This window comes from Rhea americana, unplaced genomic scaffold, assembly GCF_003343005.1.
Source record: "Rhea americana isolate MKP2758 unplaced genomic scaffold, rheAme1 scaffold_57, whole genome shotgun sequence".
In the NCBI taxonomy this organism is placed as follows: Eukaryota; Metazoa; Chordata; class Aves; order Rheiformes; family Rheidae; genus Rhea; species Rhea americana.
In genome coordinates this window covers 2,232,556-2,259,788 of record NW_028186723.1, presented here as the reverse complement: position 1 = coordinate 2,259,788, position 27,233 = coordinate 2,232,556, and the positions used below count along the sequence as shown (strand labels likewise).

The 27,233-nt window shown below is 46.0% G+C and overlaps 1 protein-coding gene across 2 annotated transcripts in view; it reads left to right on the top strand.

The window, feature by feature from the left end:
* Positions 1-27,233, top strand: part of AFAP1L2 (actin filament associated protein 1 like 2) — an 82,053-nt gene that overhangs the window by 51,784 nt on the left and 3,036 nt on the right. Inside the window, exons 4-18 of one of the 2 annotated variants that reach the window (XM_085319118.1) lie at positions 287-378; positions 6,614-6,704; positions 13,185-13,387; positions 13,985-14,164; positions 15,993-16,082; positions 17,297-17,381; positions 18,773-18,877; positions 19,521-19,732; positions 21,514-21,659; positions 22,333-22,444; positions 23,342-23,581; positions 23,681-23,873; positions 24,344-24,511; positions 25,269-25,450; positions 26,121-26,249. In XM_085319118.1, coding sequence (XP_085175244.1) covers positions 287-378; positions 6,614-6,704; positions 13,185-13,387; positions 13,985-14,164; positions 15,993-16,082; positions 17,297-17,381; positions 18,773-18,877; positions 19,521-19,732; positions 21,514-21,659; positions 22,333-22,444; positions 23,342-23,581; positions 23,681-23,873; positions 24,344-24,511; positions 25,269-25,450; positions 26,121-26,249 — 2,228 coding nt within the window. Of the gene's footprint in view, positions 1-286; positions 379-6,613; positions 6,705-13,181; positions 13,388-13,984; positions 14,165-15,992; positions 16,083-17,296; positions 17,382-18,772; positions 18,878-19,520; positions 19,733-21,513; positions 21,660-22,332; positions 22,445-23,341; positions 23,582-23,680; positions 23,874-24,343; positions 24,512-25,268; positions 25,451-26,120; positions 26,250-27,233 lie in introns of both variants that reach the window. The other variant, XM_085319117.1, reaches the window with a different exon arrangement.

Genomic DNA, 27,233 nt, shown 5'->3' with positions numbered 1-27,233 from the left:
TGATATTTTTGAGGGTGGGGAGGGAGTCACCCTATTTAAAACAGTCTAGGCTTCACAGTTTTCCCTCCAGAATGAAAAATATATGTAAAAAATAGAGTCTGGTTCTTTTGCTGGTTCTCCTAGTGCAATATTTCTGGATATAGCCTGAAATGACATGGTTGCTCTGCTGCACTGTCTGCAATTATCACCCTGCTTCTGAYTTAAATAGCACCTGCACAGCACTGGGCAGCAAGTGCTTTGCTGGGAAATGCCACGTGTTATAGTTATAATTATTTCTGGCTTGCAGCATTGGATCGGAGAGATTCCTTGACCAATGGAGACTTAGGATTGCATTCGTCCCCTCCTCAGAAGAGCCTGCCAGACCTCCCCCCTCCAAAGGTATGTTTTACAACTCCTTTCCTTTTCACTGCCAAGCCTTTAGTCTGGAAATTTGAACCTCTGAAGGCTTTAGGGCCTTTATTATGTGGTATGCAGTGTGACTATTTGGGCGGAGCTCTGCCTGCTGTATGCAAATATTTTTTTGCTGAGTAAAATAAATAAATAAAGGTCCATCTAGTGTATGGCTTCCTGGAACATGTCTCTTCCTTTTCCCACCTGTACTTCTCGTGTTTATAAAAGATGTAGGTCTCCATGCCTAGTGTAGACCGTGAGGATGGCAGCTCAGAGGCAGCTGGCCATGCAGAAATTCCTGTTGTTCACAAGGATTGTGCACAAACTGGCCAGAGAGCATGTGCAGCACTTCTGGGAGCCTTGGGATTCCTGTGCAAGTGCAAGAGAGCTGTGCAAAACAGTCTATATTCCCAACCAGAGAAACCCAGACTAGCAATATGGTGATCCAGGCTCAAATAACAAAGAGGATTTTGTTTTCAATTTTTTGAAAATGATCACAAATGTGATGCTGGCTCTTTGTTGCTGCTTTGGAAGTCTCCCAGAAGCGTAAAAGCAGCAGCCATGGTTCATTTGCCTGGCATGAATTTACAAGGGCCAGAAATCCTTAAGCTCTAGGGCAACAGGGTGATCCCTGTGTAATGTCAGGTTTTCCCTTTCTTGTAGAATATTGTGTAATTTGGTTGTTAGCAGAGATCAGGATTGCTTTCAGTTGCAGCACCTGACATTGTCTGTACTTTGAGTGACTGTGCCAGTTGTTACACCCTGTTTTCTCCCTCACCTGGCCATTGCATAGCCTCGTGGATCTGCGAGGAGGGAGCCCCAGTCGCTGGGAAGGTGTTGGACCTTCAGCCTCTGTCATTCTGCTTCATCTGGCTGCCATGGCCCGGCTGAGCGTGGCGCACAGTGGCTGGAGAACAGCAGCATGGAAACTGGGTTATAGAGCGTTACAGAGCCTATTTTCCTACTTTCTTTCAATGCTYCTTGCCTGTATGAGAGACAAACTGTGCTGCATTACAGTTCCCCTACAGTCTGCTGCAAAAAGCTGCAAAGTGGCTTTAGATTGTTCCGTAGGGTAGTTATTAATCTAATCGGGATACAGTTCAACATGATCAGCTTTCAGTGGGATTTTGTTTTTATGCCAGAAAGCCAGCCTGGATATCCTTGAGAGAGACTGGGCAGGAGGGGGGATGATTTACTGTTCAGTGGTTGATTAGACGTGGGAATTACAGTAGTTGGGATTTTTGATGTGAAAGGAAATGAGGGTAAAAAGTGTCATAGGGAGGAGTTGAGGAGGAGAAAGGTGTGTTCRGAAGCCTTCAAGGACAGTCTGCTCCTCTCCTGGGAAGGAAGATTCAAAGGCGCGTACTGTACATAAGGAGCTGAGTGGCTCAGCTGGTGTTAKCTAGAAGTGCTGGGGAAGTGAAGGAGTAGGGCTGAATTGAGGCAGCAGTGTCCCAGATGCTCTGCACTTGTCTGCAGGGAGCTGTTCCGGTTCCCAGGGAGGCTCCTACCCACACGGCAGGGTTGGAAATGCAGCAAGGGAGCAGGAGTTGCCTGGGAGCAGCGGTGGGAGCAGGAATTGTGTTTTACATTACATTCCTCAAAACCTGAGGAGGCTGATAGGTTGGGGCAGGGAGGTGGGTGGAAGGGAACACAGTGTGGGCTATCAGAGCACCCCCTGCAAGTGGAGAAATGTGCTTGGCTACCAGAAAGCAGATGCAGCTCTTGTCGGGTGGCTGGTACTGGGAGTGGAGCTGCCGCAGCTGCATTGCCAAAGCAGGACCCGTTGGCTCCCGCTGTGGGAAAGTGCGAGGCGGCGTTGCCTGCTTTTAGTGGAACGAATGCAGGAATGTGCTGCAGGCTGGCACAGTGCAGGCCTGGGAAAGGCAGCAGCCTTCTGCCTCTCCTAGGTGTGTCCCAACTTCTGCTTGATGAAGCCCAGGACAAGGGCACCAGCACAACTCTCACCTTGCTCTGCTGACTCAAAMCAAGCACCAAAAGGAAGTGTCAATAACAGACCTGTCCTGTCCCTCCTTGCAGGGGTGATCTCAAAGGAATGAGGATGATATCAGGATGATGTTTACTTTCTTTATCTTGTTACCTGTACCATCCTAATTAAATTCAATCTGTGCCTCTACTCTTCCAAGGACTGGCTTCTCTTGAGTTACTGAGTGCAAAAGCATGGTGCTCTTCCAGGGTATGTTCATGTGTTGCTTCTCTGTCTTGGAACCTGTGTGGTCTCTGCTGAATTTCTGAGAGCCAGTGCATCCAGATGGGTGAGGAACACGCAAGGGAGTGACTGAGCCTGAAATACATGCCAGGAGCAGGGAGAGAGCTGACCCTGCCAGCCAGTGCAGAAGAGTGTGTCAGTGCTTACCAGGCCCTAGAATATCTCTGGCATATCTGCTTATGCAAGCTGGGCTGGAGCCACCTGTAAAGGTGGCTGCTGCTCTGGTGGGGCAGCCTCTTCCCTAGCCCAACATCTGACTGATACTGAACTTTGAAAACAAAACTCACAGCAAAATCAGAAAGTTAAAAACACTTTCTTCAAACATTGTCTTGAGAAAGGTAATGGCTGAGCTAGTTAGACTCCTACACACACTGCAGAGAATGCTTTCTTGGGGAGACATCAAGCAGCCCAGAGTCTGAAGAGTCTCCCCCCGTTCAAGGAGTCAGTACTTCTTGGATGTTGATAACAGATCTATTGATGTTTCTTAGCTTCCCCTGAGAACTTCTGTTCTGAACATCTGGTCACAAGTGTTGGGTATCATGAGATGGCTCTAAAACACCTGTTATCTTTCCAACATGGCAATCACAAAGTCAGAGAAGGGGACTGGAAGAAAACAGTCCTGAATGACAGACAAGAAGCTTAATTAAATCATCCCTATGCTCCAAGACAATCTGCCTATACTGAGAACTACTTCTTCTGCACCACTAACCACCAGAACTAACTTCATTTGAACAAAACAATCAAGTACCTGCGAACTGAGCATCTGAGGAGTGCCAGCAATCTGTTGGCAGCAAGGATAGCTAAATACTTCGATGTACTTAAATATTTCAAGGAGTGTGACTAGGGAGAGCTTTAATGTGGTCCCAATTGGCCTGTGAAAATCACTGCTGTGGGGAAATGACTCTTCCCTGTCTGTCTTTACTGCTCCAGGTTCAGGCAAGATCAATGTGGGAAAGAGGGGACCTGAGAAATGCATATGTTTTAACTCTGTGCAGAGTTTTCTGTTGCTCAGTGATGTTAAGGCCGCAAAAGTATTTTAAAGGTTTCTCTGATGTGGTATTTCAGTTGCTGGCAACTGGGCCTATGCTCAGATAGAACAGGATTAATTTCTTGAGTTTTTAATTTAAACAAATGTTAGCCAAGCATGCTGAAAGGTGAACCATAGGGTTAGATTGGGGTCTTCTGACTAGCCTGGGGTGAAGGACAATGAAGTGTCATGGTGCCTTGGAAACAGAGCCTGCCAGTCAAAACCCCAGGAGTATAACTTTGTTATTTTAAGTGTCTGTGTGTAAGGGAGAGAGATAGAGAGAACAGCAAACAAATAGAAGGTGCCATCTTGTAAGCAATGGAAACTGTGTCAATGGGATTTAGGATTTTGTCAGAAGAATTAATGACTAGAGAGTGCTGTTCTTCTAAAGCCTCTGAGTTTGATGGAGTGAGACCAGTGGAACTTGGTTTTCTGAAACTTACCCTACTGAAGTCCTCAGGCCGGAGGACTTGTCTTCCCCCTTGTATGGGGAAGATGCTTGTCTAATAAAGAGGAGACACTGCATAAGTCTGCATGTGATCGAGGAGTTTGGACCCATGGAGCTATCGAGGGGTTGTCAGATTCCTGTGGTGTTGCTTTATGTTTTTCTTTTGAGGCACAACAAAAGTTTGGTGATGAAGCTCTGTAGAAAAAACTGCCTTCAGTATTCACTGAAACCAACAGTTGCCTGTGTGCCTGGTACCATATGGGATGGCCTGGCTGGATCCTGGCGTTTCTGAATTTCTTTGGTATTCTCCCAGAGCTGCCTTTAAACAATGAGTCTCCTGGGCTATGGCTCAATGTCCTTTCATTCTTCTGTAGCCCTGACAGCTCTGCTGCTTTCTGTAGCCATCCACTGAGGAAGTCACGTGGCATGGACGCTGGAATCCCAGGATTGTTCCCCTGTGGCTCACGCAATATTTATTAGCGTGCTCTGTTGTGCCATAATGTAGTAGGCAAATGTACTGTGAGGACCATGCTGGGTTAGGTAATGCAGCACACACACTTTGACCTAGGTGAGAGACAAAAGAAGTACGTGCCTCTAGGGAACGAGGAGAGAAAAAAAGTAGCTTTTGGGGCAGCTGAGGCACAGTCCCACCTAGTCCCTGTTGGTTTCCATTGTCTGTAGGAAACAAAGCAGAGCAGCCCCTTTCCCCACCCCTTCCCTGACACTTGTTGGACGGTGTCAAAAAAAACCCACAGCATTTCTTTGTGTAGGCAACTTGTTTATGGCTGCAATACAATGTGAGCTGGCTGCACACACGAGGCTACCACAGATGGCAGTTGCAGACAGATTCCCTGACTAGGAAGAGGGTTTAGTATAGCTTTGGAGTGTCTGGGTTTGTTTCTCTTTCCTTAACAAATTAGAGTAAGTTCTTAAGCCTTTTAAGTATTTGGAGGCAAATGTTTTCTGACAATGTGTCCTACGTGGCTCTGGAAAGCAAGCTTAAAGTCTGCTCACAGCATCTGACAGTCCTGTGCAGAAGGGAGTTTTCATTGCAAGATACTTGCAGTTTGCAAGGCTGGCAGAGCTACATGCAGCTCGTGGATGGGGGAATGGAGGGGTGTGTGGTTTTGGCTGGAGCTGCATTCAGGGTATGCTCAGCATAATGAAGCCCCATGGGCTCAGCCTGCATCCCCTTCATGGGCAGTTGTTGACCAGAAAATCTTTTCTATCAAAGCTTCCTTTCCCCTTCTGGTAGGGCAGCAATACCTTTTGGTGGCAACATGCTGGGCAGGAGGGAAAGCTTTGAACTTGCGTTTGATGATGCTGGATGATGACCTGCAGATGGACTGATCCTATATATATCTTGTGATATCGGTGCTCAACTGGGCCCCCCTGCCCAGTCTTTCTCCGGGGCATCTGGAGCAACCCTGTGGGAAACCAGGAAGGAGCATGTAGGCTCCGTGTCCTTCAAAGAGGTTATATACATCTTGATCAGAATCCAGTTCAAGCACCTGTGAGCCAGATCCTACTGTTATCTAATGACTGAGGGAATGATTTTAACTGGGTGGCAAGAGGACTGATGGGGAATGATGGGGACAGTACAGTCAGATGGCAATGGGTGAGACATGATGCTATTACATACTTTGGGAACAGCATAATCTGTGGGTTCATCCTGCTGTGATCTCTGATTCTGCTGTCTCATATTTGACAGCCATGTGAATTACTTGAAAAGTAAAAAGCTTGTTTCTTAGCTTCTCCTTTTTTTTTCCTTGTGTGCTGGTATTTCTAAAGGATCAGGACACTTTTTCCTGCCAGCTCTTGTTTGTGTTTAGGGAGGGRTTTGGCAGGCACCACAGGGATTTTCCAGCTCTGGACTCTTTTCAAAGGCTTATTTTCCATCAGTGTTGTTTATCTATTTCCTTCATTTTTTGCTCAGAGCACAATTAAAGATTCCTGATACAGTTCCTAAAACAGAGATTTTTAGTGCTGGTTTGCTACTCGCCAGGGACTTCGAGATATAGTGATTGTTCAGGCTATAACTTCAACATAGTCAGGATTGCACCAAAAATCTGCAGTTCTGATTCCCTCTTAATGTAGTAGAAGGCATTGTCCCCAGTTAAGAAGAGTAGCTTAGGAGGGATTTGTATGGCAGGAAGACCTCCCCTTTCATGGTGAGGCCCACGGGTTAGAATTACTGCTTATCGGGAAACATCCAARTGGATCCTCCTAGGGTTTTCAGAAAAATTAAAGAAAACGATATTTATGGCACAATTATATGATAGCTGCCAAGCTCCTTTATACTTAAACTACCTGTGTATTGGAAACCTTCACCAGTGCAGTACTTGGTAATCCTTCTTACCTTACATCTCAACCTGTTCATATAAAAACGCTAATGTGCACATCTAAAAGGTCTCATCTGCTAGGCTGCATCTTGATGCTTAAAAAAAAACCTGCCCCATTGTTTTTAAGCATCTATCTTTACCTAAAATCACACTTCTCTTATTTATTTGTTCTGCAGATTCCTGAAACAAAGCAGCCTTTGGTCCCCAAGATCGAATCCCCAGAAGGATATTATGAAGAGGCTGAGCCATATGACGTCTCTGTAAATGGTATATCTGTAACTGTCTAGGGGTTTTACRTGGGATAGAGAACTTGAGGTTTATGAGACACAGTACACAAAAGTGCATACAGTTCTTCCAGCTTGTGTGGCAAGTTTTTTACTGATGTTGGTCATGCCTAATATTACAGACTTAATGTTAGTTGGAAAGAAAAGGCTAATGAAGCACTCAAAGTTTTAAGCTTCTGCACAAATAAGTAAGGGTAAACACAGCATCACTGTAAAATATTACAAGCAAATGTGTATTCTTTTTGCCTTGGTGATTTTCTTAGCTTTAGTCAAACACAGTACTTTGGATTTTCTTTTTAGGAGTGATTGGTGAAATGTATACAGAAGGYGTTCGCTCCTTCTGTGCACACTTGCTCATCACCCTATGTCTGCAGCTGCCAGTCATGTATCTAGCAGCCTCACTGACTTCTGTCACCTATGTATTCCCCATCCTCTTCAGGAGATTAGTATATGTGGCTTGAGTTCACAGATGTTCACTCCTTAAGCTGTATTCATGCATCCTTCCTTTGTTCGGTACCTTTTAGGTGAGATTATTACCCTCTGATCTGATAGCAGAGCTGATCTTGTCATCACTGCAGAATTCATTTGAGTGCAAATGTGAGAGATTATATCACTCTTCTGGAAGAGTAGATCCCTGGTCATCAGCCTCTTCTGCAGCAGAGTAGGACGTATTCCTGTACACAGCACAAGGGCAGATTGGACTGGGGAGGCAGGCAAAGAATGGAGAGTTAAGGATGAAGGTGTGTTTGGGTCTAAACTCCTAGCTCTTGTGTCTGAAGAGAAGCGGAGTCCTCTCTGGCCCCAGCAGGCAACTTTAAAGTTCACTGAAAGAGAAGCACTGATGGTACAACTGCGGGAAATCACATGGGGTTAATTTATCTTAATGGCCATTACTGCAGTGCATGTACCCCGCACATAGCGGGGCAGCTTGTAGCTCAGTGTAGGTCAGTGTTCTTGTGAATGCTTACGAGTTATAATCCTAAGCAAAAAAAGAGCAATATTATCAGGGGGAAAGTTTAGCTCAGTTAGAGTGTGGTGCTGCTAATGCCAAGGTTGTGGGTTCAGTCCCCGAACAGGGCTATGCTGAGGGTTGGACTAGATGATCTCCAGAGGTCCCTTCCAACCTTACTGTTCTATGATATAGAAATAACTTCACAACTTCACTTTCCTAAACTATCCCATTTTGGCMGCAGCTAAACTAGATTGCTGCTGGTTTGGGTGAGAAAAGGTAGAGATACATCACAGCCAGGGTGAAACATGCTAGTTGGTGCAGAGGAGAGGTTGAGCTGGAGCTTGCTGCCCCCCAGGTCTGCCGTGTGTTGTTACATGCCAGCTTGCCTTTGCCAAAATAGCGTGGGTTGTTTCACTGAGGGGGATGTGGGGCAAGGCTGTGAGCAGCAGCAGGGCAGGAAGGGCTGAAGCCTTCCTGCAGCCAAGCAGCACATGTTGCTGCAGCCTTACTCTCTGGGGTTTTCCAGTTACCAGCAATGTAAGATAAATTGACTTTTTTACCCCCCGCCCCCGCTGCATGTTGGAAAGAGGATAATACAATTAAGCTAAGAACTGTGGCATGTAGCACTGGATTAGCTGGGCTACACAGACACATCTGTGGGCTGGATAACCCAGGTTATGTTATCCAGGTAGCTCATAAACTCACATTGTATTGAAAGCCTTGGCTGGCAGAAGCGATAAACTGAAGCCCAGCTTAAAGCTCTGTTTTTTTCTTGGTAACCTGCTGCTCAGAGATGCACATACACCTATCGTTCACTGAAGTCCAGAGCAGTTAGACACCTAAAAAACTGAGGATCAGAGCCCTGCAAGTATGGTAAAAAAGGCCTAAATGATGGGAATGCTGTCAAAATGAGGTAATTCTGGGTGCTCACAGAGGGGCCTGTAATAGTTGTTTGACCAGCTGACTTAGTGTTTTACAAGTATAAATGCACAGTGTGATGCTACTTATCATGAGTAAAAGTATTGTACGCTGACCTTGCAGTCCCTTTGGCACGGTGTTAATAGCAGTCTTAGACAGAGGCATTCCCTTTGCTCTGCATCTGCTGCTGACTGCATTTTAAATGAGGTTATTCTGATAAAGCCAAACTGTGATTAGTAGGACCCTGGAGCAGAATCTGGGAGCTTGTAGGAAAAAAACATCAGGAAACAATCTGTGCTGTCACCCTGTTCTCCCTGGTTTTAGAGCCCTTTGCCAGTGTATCACAGGCCCCATATGGCTGCCCACAAGCGGATCCTCCTGTCATTTGCCATGAAGGGGGCAGGATCTGAATGCTGCTCCCTGTTCACCAACTGGAAACGGTGATAGCTACCTGTCTCCAGGGTGGAAACAAATCCCAGCATGAAATGAGAGTCCTGTTATGTCCAGCTGCTGCTTCGGACTGTATTTTAAGGCTTAGTTAAATGAGATCCTTCAGTTTCCAAGCCTGGTTTCTCCTGTCCAGTGAATGCCAGGCACCACTGGATGCTAGCTGCATCCCTGAAGAATATCATGGCAGTTAGAAAGAGATATGAGCCTCTAAAGTAAAAAAAAAAAAAAAAAATGGAAACATGCAAGTTCAGACAATTCCCCACTGCCACAGTGTGTCCTGTCTTTACCCTCCTATTAAATGCTAAACCACAGGTCCTTTCTGCAGGTCCCAATGGGTCCCTTCTTACACACAAAACCATCTTCTGTAGTATGCACACTCCTTTTAAGGTGATTAGTGCAAGAAGGGTAAAGGCATTGTGTTGCTAAGAGTCTCCGTGGCTTTTTTGGTAAAATCATGTTTGGAGCGATTCCTAGGGGTGATTGGGAAAAAGGACTAGGCAAAGATAGAGCCACGGGGATGTGAGAGGAGCAGTCAGCAGAGGAGTGCAGAGTGGGCAGTGGTATTGTGAAGCAGTTGGTGCTCCTATTTGACTCAAGAAATCAGAGCTCAAATCCCATGGCACCTGGGTCAAACCTACAGGTCTTGGTTCTGCCCATTTACATTTAACAAGTACAAAACTGGAATCTCTGTCCCTTCCCCTTCACCTTATTAGATGGTAACAGCATCTTTTGCCGGTCTTATGTGGAATGATGCTTTTTGCTACCAACCACTTTGAGATCTTAGTGTGGCTGATGCTATTAAAGGGCAATTCCTAACATGTGTGGGTTTGCCCAGACCTTTTCTAGCCAATATGCTAAAATATGACCCCATTAACTGTTCAGGCCCTCTTTGCTCCCCCTCCATCTCCCTGCCCTGCAAGCTGAGTCAGAGTCAGGCAGTCTGGGGAGCTGCTCTTGGCATTTCTGGCACAGCTACAGCGTGAGCCTTGAAAGACACCCATATATCTCCAAACAGGAGTAGTGAAATTAAACAAAAAATAGAAACTTTAGTAAAAGTACTGCCTGCCAAGAAAGGACATCAAAGTAATTCTCCAGATGGATTGAGGAGATAGTCATACAGCATCAGAGGTGGAACTGCAAAACGGTGTAACAAACCATGGTTAAATTAATGAAAATGAACCAGGGCAGGCAAGATTATTGGGTCTTGGGATCCCTCTTTCATCATCAGGATTCCCAGCTCTCCACTGAGGCTGCCTCTGTCCTTTATTTTCCAGCTTCAGTAATTGCTACTGTTTCCCTTTTCTCCTGGGCTGAAATGTGTTAAACAGTTATCATTCTTTTCCTGTGCTGCATTTGCATAATTGAAGGATGTGATAAGAAATGGAGTGAAAATGCAAGGGGCAATGTGACTGCCAACTAAACAATAATTATTCCAACGGAAAAACTTCATCTGCCCTCTCTTATTTGAATTATGGTGATAATTATTTTTCTTTAAAAGGAACTGCCTTGTTCAAAGGAACTAGTTGAAAATGTCTCCTGGTCTATCATCACTCTCTGAAATTTTGTTGTGCAGTGTGCTCCCTTCATTGACACAGGGGATGGGAGCATGGGCCTGAGCAAGGCTGACTTGCTTGTTCTTTGTATTTGTTTTATCTGTGCCTTTCTCTCTTTTTCTCCTTTTCTCTTTGCTTTTGACTGTGCAGGTCTTTTTGGTAGGCTTGCTGCGGCTGGACCACGGCCAGGGTTGCAGGTTACTGAGGGCGTTATTTATGCCACAATAACGATGGGTATGGCATGTTTTCAAAACCTGACGTGCCTTCTTTGTTTTTTGTTGTAGGGTTTGGGTTTTGTTTTTTGTTTTTTTAACCTAGAATTTTAGTAAATATGGTCAGGTGCCTCCCACTGGCATTGCCCACTGTGTGCACAGAAAGTAACCACCTCTCCTCTCTGCCTGTCCTTGCTGCATATACATAGGGCAGCTGCTATTCTTTGTTCTCTTTCCCCATGCCCAGTGAAGAGAACTATCTTAGCCTTTATTTCCCCATTTACAGTGACTGATCCAGAGCTGATGCGTTGTAACATTAGCTGTATCRACAAGTAGTGTTTCAGCGAGTATTGTAGATGCTCTGCAGTGGTAGAGGAAGCTCTGACCTGCTGGATTGTTGTAATTTCCTGCATGACTATATTGATTAAATTACTCGGTAGCCTGTGGGAAGACCAAACAGGAAAGCAGCATGGTGGATCTAGATAAGGACATCCCAGAATGTGTCTGAAAGCCTCCTGGGTGTTTTTTTTTTTTCAAAACCCTGTCTGATTCCTAAATAGTTTGCAAGTGTCATTTTGCAATGCTGACAGTCTGGAAATCTGAATAATTCTAAAAACCTTGAGAGGCACAAGAGTGTCTTTTTCAGAAGCGGTCTAGGGAGATGGGGAGGGAGTGAGCGTCTGTGCAGAGGGAGTCAGAGGATTCCTGTATCCAGGAAACTCAAGGGGAAATGCATTCTGGTTTTGCAAAATGTGTCATCAGAGCAACTCTGCACTGTGTCATAGACACTGACCTTCTGCCCTACGGAGCCTGCCACTAATGTCCAGCAATGAGAGGATAGGGCTCTGGTCTTGGTTGAAAATACTAGTAGGTTAAAATGACRGTCTTGTATTGAAGTGTACGAGTTACACGACTCAGGATGGAGTGAGCTCTGGTAGCAGACAGCTAATGGCAGTGTTTTCTTAAACCACCTAAGCAAGGTTTGTCCCCACTTGCCAGCTATACCGCCCAGGAAATGCCTTCCTATCATGAGGCTGGACTAGTGCCACTGGGCCGGGAACACCTGCAGCTCTTTAAGTAGAGAAAAGCTCATCTCCTGAGGCAGCTGTGGCTGGTGCACAAAAAAACCCAGCCAAGGCACCTGCTGTCAGCACGGAAGAAATGTGTTACTTCCCCRGGAGAAAGGTGGCAGTCTGAGGCCTAATGCCTAGGTGAGGGGTACAGAGATGCCCAGAAGGGCAATAGCCCCATGTTGATAAGGAGGGAGATCTTAGAAGACAAGGTGCACTTAGACATCCTTGCTGCTGCTACATAGGGAAGGGTCCCTAGCAAGGCAGAGGCCTTGATCCTCRATATTTCCAGGAATGAAGAACCTTGCTGCTTTTACTCCAGCTGAACTTCTGCCCTGGGTCCCGTGTGGACTTGGTCTAGCATATTGATAATGCATTGCGGAGGGAATGTTTTCTGTAAAAGGTAGATGCCTGATGGGTTGATGGTAGGGACATGGTGAGAGCAGTATGCTGTAAAAGGCATTTTCAGAGCTTTTAGATGAAGATATCTGCTCTTTAATAAGTTTGTCTAATTGGTGCAGTTTTGTGGTGATCGCTTGCAGGTTGTTATAATGTGAGATTTTACTGGAAGAGAAGGGTAAGGCCATAGCTTTGTTGCTGCATCTCAGTTCCTTTTATTTTAAGAAATAGAAAAACAACTTAAGACTTGCTCTTCAATGAAGCTCCTAAGGCTTTTTGCTTTTTTCCACTTTTTTCTTTTTATTTTGTACCAATCTGATGATAATATTTTTGTGCAGATATTAAGTTCTGATGAGAATCACTTCAAAGCCTCTTGCCTGTCCATTAGATGCTGAGTAGAGAGATCTGTTAGCCCAGAATGGGGAAATGGAATGACATCTGAAATACAATAGATCATTGCTTGTTGCATGGCCTTGCAAATATCGTTTTTACTTCTGACATTCAGAGACAAGGGCTGATTGTAGCTTGCAATTGCCTTAAAAATTTTGAGTATTTGGCTTGAAGTGGAAAGCAGAAAAAGCATCTTGGCTGGGGGGGAAGCGGCAGACATCAGAAAATGTCTAAGGGAATGTTCTCAAACTTGTGATCAACCGGGAAGTGTCTATTGAGTGTTTGCTAATTGAGACAATTAGTCATAAAATGTCACAATGAAATTAATATTGGGCCAGAAAGGAAAAAGACATTCATGAGGATTATTTTTCTGTTGATTGTCCTCCTGCAGGAAATCTTCAAAAGACACATCCTTGCACTGGGGGCTTTTGCATGTGTGAGCATGGCTGAGGCAAGCAATAGGCCCAGAATTAGCATAGAAATGCATTTACTGATAAAAATTTACTTTTGTTGTAGAAGATGGTGAAGCTGTTAGTAGCTCCTATGAATCTTATGATGAAGAAGAGAGCAGCAAAGGCAAGTCAGCAACCCATCAATGGCCATCTACTGAGGCTACCATTGAGCTGATGAAGGACGCCCGCATATGTGCATTCCTGTGGAGAAAGAAGTGGCTGGGACAGTGGGCAAAACAACTCTGTGTTATCAAGGACACCAGGTTGCTGGTGGGTAAATCCTCCATTTTCTGCCTAAAACAACCTATTTTCTTGAGCTGGAGAGGGAAGTGGTGCCTCGGGTCATGTTAACTAGCTGCCAAAATAACGTACCTTTAGAAGTGAGGTTTCAAAAAATGTCAAAGGAACTTGAGAGTCTCAGTTCTGTTTTCTAAAGTGATGTAGGTATGGGACAAGGGACACGAGGGCACATCTTTGGTCAAATTTCCAAGGTATTTGGATGCCTGGAGATTCTGTCTGGGGAAACTTTCTCACATGCGCAGGCTAACCACTTTCATGACCTGTAGCAGTATGTGTGAGATGTACTTAAGACTATATATGTGTGTGTGTGTGTGTATATATATATATATATATATGTAGATATGAAATGTATGTAGGCGTGTGTGTCTGCATACATATACAGATAACTTGTGTGTAGTCTGTGTAGCTAGAAGCCATTGCAGCCTTATAGGACCTAAATCTTCTAGCGTTCAGTGCACTTAACACATGTAGTTGCACTGACAACTTCTAGTGTTGAGTTCAAGCTAGCAAGCAAAAGGAAAGTCTTCTGTTCAAACTTTTATTTGACCTCTCTTCTTCCTTTCTCAGTGCTACAAGAGCTCCAAAGACCACAGCCCTCAGCTTGATGTGAATTTGCTGGGCTGCACTGTCATTCACAAGGAAAAGCAAGTGAAGAAGAAAGAGCACAAGTTGAAGATCATCCCCATGAACGCTGATGTCATTGTGCTGGGGCTGCAGAGTAAAGACCAGGCAGAGCAGTGGCTCAGGGTCAGTGGAGCCCTCTGGGCTTGCCCTCTTGGTGCTCTCCTACTTTGCTTTAGCTGGGGCTATGTGGTGTAAGTGCCTAGCTAAGCAGGTGGTGGGGGCAGGCATCAATGAGTGTTGCTGGTCCAAGTGCTATATGGCCGTGTTATGGGGCTCTGCCAGAAGCTGCAAGACAGGCAGGGGGCATGCAGCGTAGCCAGAACAGTAGCTGTGCCTGGGCACAGTATGGCACTAACACAACTGTGTGGTTTCAGTACTGGAGCAGGCTCCAGTCTGACTGGTTCAGACCACAGGCAGCACAAGCCGGCATCTGTGTTAACCTGTCTGTGTTGATGTGCCCCAAGTTAGTCCTTGCAGCTTTTGTACATGAAGAATGTAACAAAGAACATATGATTTAAATTCTGGCTGTTGGAGAAGGCAGGTCCCTGAATTGCATTTCCTTCAGGCTTTTCCCAGGGCTAAACTGCTGCATGTGTCATAGCAGCCCAGTGGGAGTCCTGCCTGCTGAGCGGGGAGCTCCTTGCTTCCCTCTCCGAGCTTCACAGGCTGAGTCTTCTGAGCAAACGCTGATGCCTCCACATGTGGAGCTCTGGCTCAGCCTGTGGGAAAAAGTATGTAACCAGAGAAAGAGGCTTTTGAAAGAATCCTCTAGAATTATTTTTTTTCGTCCTCTGTTAATACAGAGGGAAGGTAAGAAAGAGGGGACAGAGAGGTGGAATTGCGAGGGCCCTATGTGCCCCTAGTTCCTATGCAGGGTTGTACATCTCCTAGAGACGTTCCTTTGGCTAAATTCCAACAAGCCTTGCTATGACTCCATACCTCAGTCCTGTCCTTGCATGCTCTGGCTCTCTTCCTCATTGCAACCCTATATACAAATACACCACTTCATTTTCATGTCCTGGGTTAGCTTCCTCCTGCAGCTCTCTGCTGCCTTCTGTTTGCAGGAGGCTGCAGAAGGACTTCCCAACCCAACCACTGCAACAGGAATAAATATGGTCTTTTAGCCAAAGAGCCCTGGACTCTCTGTACCAGCCTATAGGAGGCTTCTTGGGAAAGGCTGCAGAGAGAGAAAGCCCGTTTCTTGTCGCAGTGTGGGGGGCTGTTGAGCGGAAGAGTGCCAGACGTGAAGTGCCTGTGGACAGCACAGGAAATGGGGCCTTTCCCTGCAACAGCAGGAGAACAAAGAGCCTTTACAGAGCTTGGGGATTAACTTGGGGTGCAGAGGCACTGGGTGCCTGCTCCAACTCCACTGAAGTCACCATGGGAGCATAAATCAAAGTGGGATTTAGCATGCAGTATTCTGGCTTGGGCAGTGGGTGTAGGGGTGCGAGAGGCTGCCTGGTTACTGCACTATCCGTTTTCCTAAGGCTTTATGCCAGTGAGAGTCTATGCCTCTGAATTTACTTTCTCTTCCACCTCTCCCCTGCCTCAAATTTATGCTCAGTCAATTTATAGCCCCATAGCTTTGAGCCCAGTTCTGCCAATGTACCTCACTCCACCCGAGTCCATCTTGGCATCCCACAAGCTGGCTTGCTTTATTCATTTGCTTTCGGAAAGTGCTAAGTCTATCACTTGTTCTTGGCAGGCCCAGGATATTTTGGTTTTGCTGATACCCGAGTGCGAGCTCCAGGTGCTGGATTGCTCCAGCAGCAATCCAGTTCCAAGCTCCAGTGCTGTAACATGGCACAGTCTGGAGTGAGGGTTGCCAAAATTTGCCACATATGTCCTGTACTGCTGTAGTTTTGCCTCTTTGGGAGGGGAAGGATGGAGGGGGGAGTTTGTTCTATTAATGCAGCTTTATTCACAGGCTATGGCTTTGTCTTCTGCACAGGTAATCCAGGAGACCAGTGGTCTCCAGTCTGAAGGAGGCAGTGAAGGCAACCAATACATTCCAGATTCACAACGTYTTAATTACCCAAAGGTACATCTTGTCTCTACAGAGAGGAGAAATAGCACTTTCAGTACTTCTTTTCCACCCTGTTCTTATAATAAATAACAGTCAGAGTTAAGTACAGTAATTTTATCAGGGCAGAGACTGATACAAGTGTAACCAAACTCTTATTCTGCTGAAAGGAGCTTTTTTGGCACAGTAATTTTATCAGGGCAGAGACTGATACAAGTGTAACCAAACTCTTATTCTGCTGAAAGGAGCTTTTTTGGCACAATCTTAATTTTCCTTTGCAGTCTTAAGTTTGTTGCAACATTTTCCCCCCAAAACTGACTCAGCACTTGGACTCTCCCTTGTTCAGAGAGCAACTGTTATCTCATCCAACAGGACAGTGGGACCAAGAGTGTTTTGAAGGGAAAATAAACCCTTGGATGCAAGGGCTTGAGTGAGTCTTTAATCCAAGTTAAGGCGATACTCCCCTGGGGGCAGCTTATTGCAAAACAGTCAGAGGAGAAAGAAATCTTCGTAAGTCTCTGGTGGACACCTGCAATAGGACTGCTCAGGCACCTGGCTATTCCTCTGCTCGTCCCCATACCCTGATATGAGGCCACCAGACAGGCTGAAGGGCAGCTCAGAACACACAGACTTAGACTGGGCACCAGCAGCACAGCTGCAGCACCTCAGAGGCGAGCACAGCCAGGGCACTTCGCATGCTGGACTCTGCCTGTGCCAGGCATGCTGGCCTGCACTGCACAGACACCCACGCTGTGCTCAGAAACAGTGGGGAGGGACACATCATGGACAGGAGGAAGTTGCAGCTGGAGATCTTTGTGAAAGCAATGGAGAAGGTGGGACCCTACAATTTACAAGAGAGGACGGGGTGCTGAGAACCACAGGCCTTCAGAGRTACAGCTTAGGGGAGATCCTGAGCTGATGTAAGTCAGCAAAGGCTGTGATTTCAGTGGAAAAACATTGATTTCTGCCAGCTAAAGTCCTCTACCTGCATGTTTGGCATCTGCATGTATGATGTACTCTGGCGCGCACAGCATCTGTGGCTCTGTCGGTCATGTGTGCATGTTTGTGGTCCCAAATCTGTACTAAGTCTGACTTTACTGGTATCAAGTCCTAAGCCTTGGATTTCCTACCCAAGCACTTTCTGCCAGAAAAGAAATTCCTTGCTGGCACTTGCTATGTAAGGAGGGGTTACATGCATCTCTGTAGAGCTCACGTGTGGTGCTTTTTGACAGGTAGAACTATCTGAGAGATATTCTGCAGCCTCAGAGAGTGGGAGCAGCACAGATGGCCACCCGGAGATGACTGAAGGAAAAGATGGTAAAAAACCAAAACAGAACAAACAAACAAACAAACAAAAAAAAAAACTCACCCTGGGGAAAAGCTGAAAACCAGGCCATTAACCTTGCATGGAATGAGGGTTTCTGTAGCTTCCCTACTGCTGTCACCTCTCCTCCCTGAACCCCAACTGACCTGATGCAGGGTGAAAACTACACATGAATTCACTGTCTGTGAATTTGATTTCATAGCTTTTTCTGAAGTGACAGGTGGATGTTGGGCACTTTAAGCAGTTACAGAACTACCAAGGGCTCAGAAAAAACATGCGTTTGATGCCCTGCCTTACCTCATAGCTGCTGTGTGACTTTGGGCAAACCACTCCAGGACAGTTTTGGATAGCATAAATGCATCCAAATGCATCTTTCTGCATAGACCTTTATAGAGCAAATTGGAGAATCTATGTAAAATGATGAGCTGTCTCCAAAAAGAAGAATCAGACCCTCACACTAGGCCATCTGACTCTGAGCTTTAAGCTCTGTTCCCCATGTATAAGTGGGGGTGGGTAAGTACATTAAAAGAGAAGATGCTCTTTTAGAAGGATGATGGAGCCCATCTACATATCAGAGAGGTAGAGATCTATGTTAAGGACTCGCTGCAGCTTTCCTAGCCCAACAGATGGACTCAGGCTTCTGAATCCCTCTATATTAGTACTATATAATTTTATTATGATAAAGAAAATCTGGACTAAAAAAATCGAATTTGACTTCTTACTAGGATTCCCTGGTTATTATACAGCCACATGTTCACACACTGACTGATATTCCTGCCTGGTACCTAAATGCTGAAGAGGCTGTTTGGAGGCCTTCTTAAAAGGAAAAGAATTATCTGAAGACAATAAATATTTATGGACAATGATTTTTAATTTAATTCTTTCTCATGTAAGAAAGTGAAGGGAGATTAGCACCTGCAGAGCGAGATCTGTGCAGACAGTCGTCTTGCAGCTCCAGCTGTGAACGGTGGGTTTTGGCACTAACCCAAGTTTAAAGCAATGTAGGCTAAGTGTCTTGCTCTGCCAATGATAAGCGATATGATTTTGGGCAAATCACTTAGCTGTCTGAGATTAATGGTGCTAAGAACTGTGCCTTTTTGCTCTTCATCTCCCTGTGCCTTGGAACTCTTACCCTGAGTTGCAGGCTTGCAACTTTGCTACAGGGCTGAATGGGAGAGGCTCAGATGCTGTGGGGGTACAAGCTGTGAAAATACAGAAGCTGGTGACTATAGCATGCGTGTGATGTATGTCCTGCAGTGCTGTTTGGTACATGACCCCAGGGCAGGCAGCTTTGGGGCAGAATATCCAGCTGGGACAGCAGTCTGTGTATCTGACTGAGTCAGAAGAGCCGTGTCCAAGTCTGTTTGTTTGTTTGTTTTGTTAGTTAAGAAGAAAGGTACAACTGGCCTAAAACTAAGCAACCTGATGAACCTTGGGAGGAAAAAATCCAGCTCCATAGACAGCCCAGAGAGATCTCTGGAGACATCAAGTAAGTGACAGCATGCACCGCACGCAGTGACTTGTCTCAGGGATGGATCTTAATGTGCAATGAGGACTGACTTCACCATCTCACCCCCTACATACATACTCCAAGTTGCCCTGCTAAGGAAGGAATAAAGGCCACAGTCCACTCAGTCCCTACCAGTAAATCCATGGAGATTAGGTATGTCTTACACATCAAGGTGACTGCATTACTTACAAAGTAAGAGCTTGCAGGATGACCCAAGGGGAAGGGTAAGTAACATCAGATACATTCACAGAGGACACCTGTGGGATTCAGCAGGATGTGGGATATTGCAGCAAGAAAGTTGTGTGGGTAGACTGGAATTCATCTTCTGGGACAAGCTTTGCCCAATTATCTGCAGCCAGCTTGCTGCTCTACAGCAGACTGGAATTTCAAGAGCCCCATTTTGAACAGTTTTTCACCCCTTTCATCTATTTTTATGTGACCTAGGGTATGCCTTTGCATTGTTTCTGTGCTTTTGCTCTTTGCTGCTGCCTAACTGACTTTGTGTTCCCCAGTGATCCCAGCACTGACTTACTACTCAAATGTCCCAGTACATGAAATGAATTTGAATTTCCTCTCATGACGGGGTTGAAAATATGACTAAGTGACCTGTGCTTGCTTGCAGGTTACCTGAATGTGCTAGTGAACAGTCAGTGGAAGTCTCGCTGGTGTCAGATAAAAGATGGTCACCTACATTTCTACCAGGATAAGAATCGAAGTAAACAGGCTCAGCAGCCCCTGAGTTTGGCGGGTTGTGAAATTATCCCAGAGCCAATCCCTGATCATCTCTATTCCTTCCATATCCTGCACAGCGGGGAAGAACGGGTCACTCTGGAGGTAGGGTATATATCTCTTAGCCAGCTTGGCTTTAAATCATCAGCTTGGGTATCTTAGCAGGCCTAAAACGTCTCACTGCCTGCAGGTTAAGTGCTGGTAAGCTCCTCCAGAGAAGCCCTCAATCCAGCAAAACAGAACCTGAAGCACAGGACTTCAGTTCATCAGACTTTGGTCACCTAGAACGTGTCTAGTCTACGCTGGTAATCCAGGCTGTCTCTGATGCTGGCATCTCCAGAGGACCATTCAGCCTTCATCTTAGGCACTCATCTTAGGATGGGATGAAGGGTCCTCTGGAGGTGCCCATCTCTCTCCACTGGCTGTAAGATAACGTTGGATGATTAAGTAATATGGGACACAATTTAGATGGTTCATGTTAAGTGAGAGGAATCCCACTCTAGGGATTTAAGACTGTGGTTAAGAGAAATGGAGAGCTTTTTCCTTTATCTTGTGAAAACAGAGACCCACAGCCATAGCTTATGGGTGCATCCTACTTAAGCCAATCACAGATTTGCCCTTGAAAGTGCAAGTAAATTCATCTCCATCTGTTACTTTCCTTTGCCTGCATCCAGGACTGTTTATCTCTAATCTTAGTTCTCGCTGACGACAGTGCGATTACAGTAGGAGGTGGACAATGTGAGCAATTTCCTGTATTTTTCCAGTGGGTGGAATATTTACAGCCAAACAACTGACTTCAAGTGCCAACCATGGAGTCTGAACGTGTTTTTGTTTAGCTTGTGAATCAGGTTATGTCTATGGGACCTATGTCTAGGTCTAAGAATGGGAAGATTTGGGAATGGGAAAATTTACATTTTCTGAATGGGAGTAACCACATTTTGTTAGGTTGTCAGTCTCAATGTACAGACTGAATGGCTGGCTGACTTCCCAGGCACTGAAGTTTGTGCTAAATAAAACAAATTGGAAGCTTAAAATATACTTTCCAGATTGGGATTCACTTGCCCTGAACTTTTTTGTGTTTCCTGGTAGAACTCCTAAAATCAAAGCAAAACATTTAGGCATCAGTCCAGTTTTTTCTTGCTTCAGGTAGAAATAATTTGCTACCAGGAAGTACATGTGGCTGTCTGCTAGAGCCAGTTTCAAGGCACAATGTTTAACTCTTAATTTTGCATATCCCAAAATGTCCGATTGTTGACTTACATCTGAGAATTTGGTACTGACCATGTTAAAGTGGGGGCTCTCTTCAAAGTCCTTCTCTGATCACACTTTAAATCCTTCCCTTGCCGCCTTCACTGTGCAAAAACCTGTGGAAGAGTTCTGAYATAAGGAACTTAACAAGCTCTCTAMTGTGCTCAGGTACCTTGCATGTCTGTGTTTGGAAATCACATTACTGCACTCTATTGGTGCAAAATAAAAATGTACTCCTTCCTCTCCAAAGATGGCTCACCTAACACATGTCCAGCGATGGAGAGAATTTTTTTAATTGTGTAGGCAACGGAGCACTTGCACTATTGAAAGGAAAAAGCAGACTGACTATGAGTTTCAGCAAGGACTTAAGTGAAGAAATGCATTCAGAGATCTTCTAGATTTGCAAATCAATCCCACCCATGGAGCAGAACTTTCCTTCTTCTTCCTGTTCCCCCTTTATTCTCCCTTTGTTCCCCTTTCCTCCACTTTCTCTAAATTTAAAAATCCTGCAGTTCATCTTTCTCCTTGCAGGTCAAGAGGACTATAAGCTTACTTCCCTACCTCAGACTTGCATTAGCCTTGCTGGTCCAGGAAAACTGCCATTGCAACCTGTAATGATCTGTCTGATCACCTTGCAGGCCAAGTCCTCGGAAGAAATGGGCCATTGGCTGGGCCTTCTCTTATCGGAGTCAGGTTCAAAAACAGACCCAGAGGAATTTACCTATGATTATGTGGATGCTGATAGGGTTTCCTGCATCGTTAGTGCTGCGAAGAATTCCTTCTTGTAAGTCACAGCGGTAATGTGTTGGTCCCTTCGTGGGTGCCAGAAGCTGATGGAAGGGGAAACAAGCTAGAGGGAGGGTGAAGGCGTCCCTCTGTTTGCCAGAAGCTGGCTGCAGAGGAGATTATGTAGCTCATTTCAAAGCTGCAGCTTGGTCGCTTTGAAGGCTCAGTGCCAGTTTGGAGAGCCCTTGTTGCCATCTGAGGGTAATGTGCCTAGCTTGAACTGTAGCTGCCACGGGGCTTGGGGCATGTGTCTAAGCTGCTTTTGTTAGGGCTCAGTTGATGGAGCCAGGCTGCTAGCTGGGGGTGCAGCACTGCAGGCATGCAGCCACGCTGCTTGCAGAGCTGCTGTGCCATTGCAGCAAGCTAATCAYCTTTGCGCAGGGCTGTACTGAAGGCTGGATGGGACAGAGTTATGGGGAAATACAGTTCCCTTCCCATGGATGCTGCTTAATGTGAAATCAGTGCAGTGGTCACATTGCTGCACGGCTTTTGCTTCTCTTCTCCTGTATTTGGCCATGTGGCCCTGTGCAGACCTCAAGACCACTGTGCACAGATGCCTAACAGACTGATATGCCAGTGGAGAGCCCCAAATTCAGCATAGGAGGTGGCCTGCCATGGCCATGCAGCGAGATTGATCACTCCTGATAGGGTGTTCTGCTGATTGTTCACAGCTTAATGCAGAGGAAGTACTCTGAGCCCAACACCTATATCGACAACCTGCCGAAAGGGAGGATTCAGCAGGAGGAACTCTATGATGACGTGGATCTGCCAGATGTGCCTGTGGTAAGGTCTCATAGCTATAGCACCCAGCATGCTTGCTGAAATGCTTGTGGCCTGCAGGTAGTCACCCTGTTGCAGAGAGCTCTGCAGAGACTGAATTTTGCTAGCAGTGCAACAGAAAAATTCAGTGGTCAGGGTCAGAGGTGGCTTGGGTCAAGGAGGCATGTGTGAATCACAGGCAGACATCTCTTGGCTGGGAAGAATCTTGCTGCAGCGGTGAAGGGAGAGGTTTTTCCAAAGCTACAAACACCTGGTGGAAAAGGGAATTCCCAGCCTGCGGGGAAAATCCGGGYTTTTACAATGGTGCAGAGGTAGGTGCTGATGAGAAACTACTGTGGAAGGCAGGAGAGTTTTCCAGGGAAGCTCTGGAGGAATCCGTAATAAATGAGTTGAGATGAAATTTCACAGTCAAAGTCTACAAACAGCAAAAGCTGGTGGGAAGGTAGAGAAGGATGAAGACAAAGCTGTCAGAGTGACATGAATTGTTGGTGATGGTGGGTTGTTTGGAGGCTGTTCTAACAAAATTCCTCCTGGTGCATGGTCCTAAGTCTTTTCTTAAAGACAAGAAAGGCAGGCTGTGGGCAGAGGAGATTACCCTGGGGAAATGCAAAGGATCTGGCAGGGGGCTTCTAGAGATAGATACAATAGCATGAGACCCTAGTGAGATGCTGGTGCCACCTTTGGAAAGATCTATTGAAGGAGAGCAGCAGACTTTCCTTTAGTACACTTAAAATTTCTGTAAGGAATGACTTAAAGAATGGGAGTTCTTGTTCTTTGGTCACTTACGAGTTTACGGAAAATATCCTGAATTACCTGAGACAATGCTGCTCTCAAGTGAAACTTGGCCTGTACTTCAGGATGCAGCAGGGCCCTTTTCAGCTAAACATTCTCTTTTTGCAGGAAGAAGTACCCAAGACTGAAAACAAATTTGAAGGGGACCATGACAGAGTGTACCTGGATCTCACCCCAGTGAAATCGTTTCTACACTGTGCTGGCAAACAGTCATGCCAACCTTCACCTCTAAGCTCTCCATCTTTACAACGGGCTGACAACGAGAGCTTAACAGATACTGTAACTGAAACAACCCTTGTGGCTAAGGAAGCTGAACCCTCTAGAAAGGCAATGGAAACCTCAGAGCAGGTACTGTCCTGAACTGTGTTCCAGAGCCAGGCTTCATCAGCAGGCCAGTTTCCCCTGCCACATCATGCCATCTCGTTTCCCCTTCTCTTCTGCCCTCAGAAATACCCAGAGAAGTCAGAGCCTGAAGAGTTATTATCAAGGACACCCACCATCAAAATCCAGACCCAGCAGCAGAAGATTGCCTTTCCGCAGACAGGCCCCGAGATCATGGCATGCACTACGGTGGTGGACAGCCCGCAGCTGATGCCCGCACACAGGGACAGGCTGGAGCGGCCCAAGCTGGCACTGCCCAGTGAGTTCATGGGATCCTACCATGCATCATGCTGGAGGGGACACAACATCCCTGGCTACAGGCTTGAACATGCTAAGTGCGAGCTTGCTGTGGCTGGTGGGGTTTCCTTTGCAGATGTATAATGGCAGGAGCTGGGAGGTGGCTGCTGCAGGGCACTTCGATCACCAATTTTAGCCCATTTAGCATTTTAGGTCAGTGCTTTGCCCTCCAAAATAAGCAAAGTGGTGACTTTAGCTGCAGCTAAGATGAGCCAAAGAATAGTGAGAAGCTGAAGCTAATGTGAGCTTTTCCCTTGGAGTTTGGTGTATGCCTGCACTATGCTGGCTTTGCTGTGCTAAGGCTAAAATAGCCTGATGAGTTTTCTCATTCATTATTTTCCTGAGTCCTGAGTTTTGGTTCCAAGCATCTGAAAGCATTTTCCCCTCCGACTGTGCCATTGCTAAGCTTGTTTTTGTGGATTGTGTTTGCAGCGGCAGCAGTGGAAACCAAGTTAGGCAAGAACAGGACAGAGGCTGAGGTGAAGCGATTTACAGAGGAGAAGGAGCGGCTGGAGAAAGAAAAGGATGAAATCCGGGCTCAGCTCACCCAGCTGCGGAAGGAAAGGCGAGAGATGAAGGAAATGTTAGCTGGTTGCACAGGTAGAGCTGCGCAAAAGGCAAAGTGTTGAAATGAGCCAAGGTGGGATTAATGGGAATGGTGTATGGCAGCTTTTTCAGGAGGGAGGGTGATGAACTTGGCCAACCTGGGAATAGAAAGGTGCTTTGCAGCCCTGACACTACACGGAGGACCACAGACACATTAACAGTGGCTAAACTGCCAGAGAAATCAATGCTGAAAACAGCTTTGAAGTGGACCCAGAGCCACAGTTTCTGTTCCACAAAATGGGAGGGACAGGCTTACCCTGCGCCCTTTTGCTGAAATAGCAGAAAAGCTATCCTGTGCACCATGGCAGCCTGGGCAGAAGTAGTGCTCTGAGCCAAAATGTGCAAGCCAGACTGCATTACAGCTTGTTCTGTCTTGGGCATTGCTAATGTGCTTTGGTCTCTTGCTGTGGCTTATAGTGAGGTGGAAGTAGCCCAATATTTTGTGTCAGTGTTATGTATACTCAAGGTTTAGGCATTTGTGTCACATGTCTCATCTCTTTTGGGACAAGCTATAAGGTAAACCTATGTGGCAGTAATATAAGCTGTTTTTCATGTTCCCTCTTCCCACTCAAAGTCTTCTCTTCCCCCATGGCTGCCCCAGTGCCTCACACTGCTGTCTACTGAGGAGCTGCTGTGCAGAGCTCCCACCTCTGCCTGGGTGCTTGTTGCTGGTGCATCAGCTGCACTCCTGGGAACCTGCACAGTGGTGGCTCAGCAGGAGCAAGCTACTGAGTTATTCCTGCCTTTGCAGATAAGAGCCTTGAGCAGAGGCTGAAGGAGATAGAAGAAGAGTGCAAAAAGAAGGAGAGCAGGAGGGTCGACCTGGAGCTGAGCCTAGTAGAAGTGAAGGAGAACCTGAAGAAAGCAGAGTCTGGTCCTGTGACTCTGGGCACTGCTGTGGACACCACACACCTGGAGAATGCAGCCCCCAAGGTCTGTGGAGGGCATCCCACTGGGAGCCAGCTGGCCCCTAGGCAGCAGTCTGTCACAGCAGCTTCTGTGCAGAGCCGGGGGTTTGCACCTCACCTGCAGAGCCCTGTACCCCAGGAACTGTAGAAACAAGATAAACAGCCATGGTACAGGAGCTGAAAGGTGACCGGACTCAGGAGGTCCAGCTTTATTTCTCTGTGGGACCTTGAGCAATACATTCAAGGGTCATGCTGTTCTGGGTCCAGCTCCTACTGGGCTTAGCTGACCAAAGGGTCAGTTTTCTCAAGGAGATTTAGGCACCTAAATTCCTTTCTGAGAATTTGGTTCCTGTAAAACAGAAATACAAGCCTTTCTCTTATAGAACAGACAAAGTATGGCTATATCAAAGACTGAAAGGCCTTCTGAAACACTAAAATGACATGGGAAAGATGATAAACTATCACTCACATCTTCATGAAGCCCTTCTCTGTACTTCAGCTTAAGTTCCTCAACATGCTAATACACTATAAATGTACATTGCGGTGTTGTTTCACATTTGCATTTCACTGAAAAATGCCTCTCAGTACAAGTGGGCTGTGGCTATAACTGTTGAGCTTTTTTCTAGGAAATGGTGATGAAAGACAGCAATCTTTTCAGTCTGAGGTCATCACAATTTTTATTATTTTTATTGTAGATTCAGATGAAAACCACCAGTCCGGCAAATAGTGCAGAGAACTCACCAGTCAATTCAGCGACAGCTTTAAAAAACAGGCCTTTATCTGTCATGGTAACAGGAAAAGGGACAGTTCTACAGAAAGCTAAGGTAATGCATGCAAAAATCAATCTTGGATGGCTGCTGCTTTTTTGTCATGTAAGGCGATGGTGCTGCAGGCTGGGAAGTTCTTGTGTCTTCTCTGGGAAGTAGCCAAGACTCAGTACCAGTCTTTGAGCCCCGGGGGGAAGTAGTAAAGCAAATCAGCCTTGTTTTCCTTCAGTAGGTCTTTCACCTGGGCTTGACCTGGCTGCAATTTAAATTAAGAACTGCAAATGTTCTCCTATAACTGGAGCTGAGCCATGCTGACTGTTAAAAGCAGCCAGAGTAAACTAGAGATTTAATTTCACTGAAACAATGGTGAAATATTTTTCAGGTTTAATTGCAAGGAAGTTCAACCCAGTGGCAGCCACAGCAGGGATCTCCTTATTCACCTAGGAAAATAACGTGGCCTTCCTCAGCCTTTGTTTCTATTCCTACCAGTGTAAGCCTCAGCTTCCTTGAGGAAGCAGCAGCACTGCAACAAGAGTTTTATTCACTATAGCTTTCAGTTCTGAAAATAAGATAGCTCAGTACACCCCATTTTTCAGAGGCTGGCTGATAAGCAGCTGGAGGCTGGATAACTTTCCATCAGGCAGTCTGCTCCTGAGTACCTGAGAAGCGTGTGAATGTTTTGTGCCTTTCAGTGCCTGAGAGGGAAGCAGGAAGACTGCTTCCACTCAGCCTGTAAAATGCCTAGCCTGCTTTAGCGTTCTCCTTCTCTTTCCCAAGAGACAGCAGTTCAGTACAGGCAGAAAGAACAAATCATCCTTCTCTGCTTCGTACTTGATTCTCCTTATTATGATCAGTCTTTATAACGAACCAAGGAAGCTCACTGAGCTTTTCTCAACCTCTCCTTCAAATGTGCCACATGAACCTCCATCCCACCTCATGGCTTCTGCTTGCTTGTTTGGTGCTTCATTGACAGTGGCACTGCTGTCTGGAGTATAAACTCTATGATGAAATTATTGCTTATGACAGGGGGTGATCCCTGCC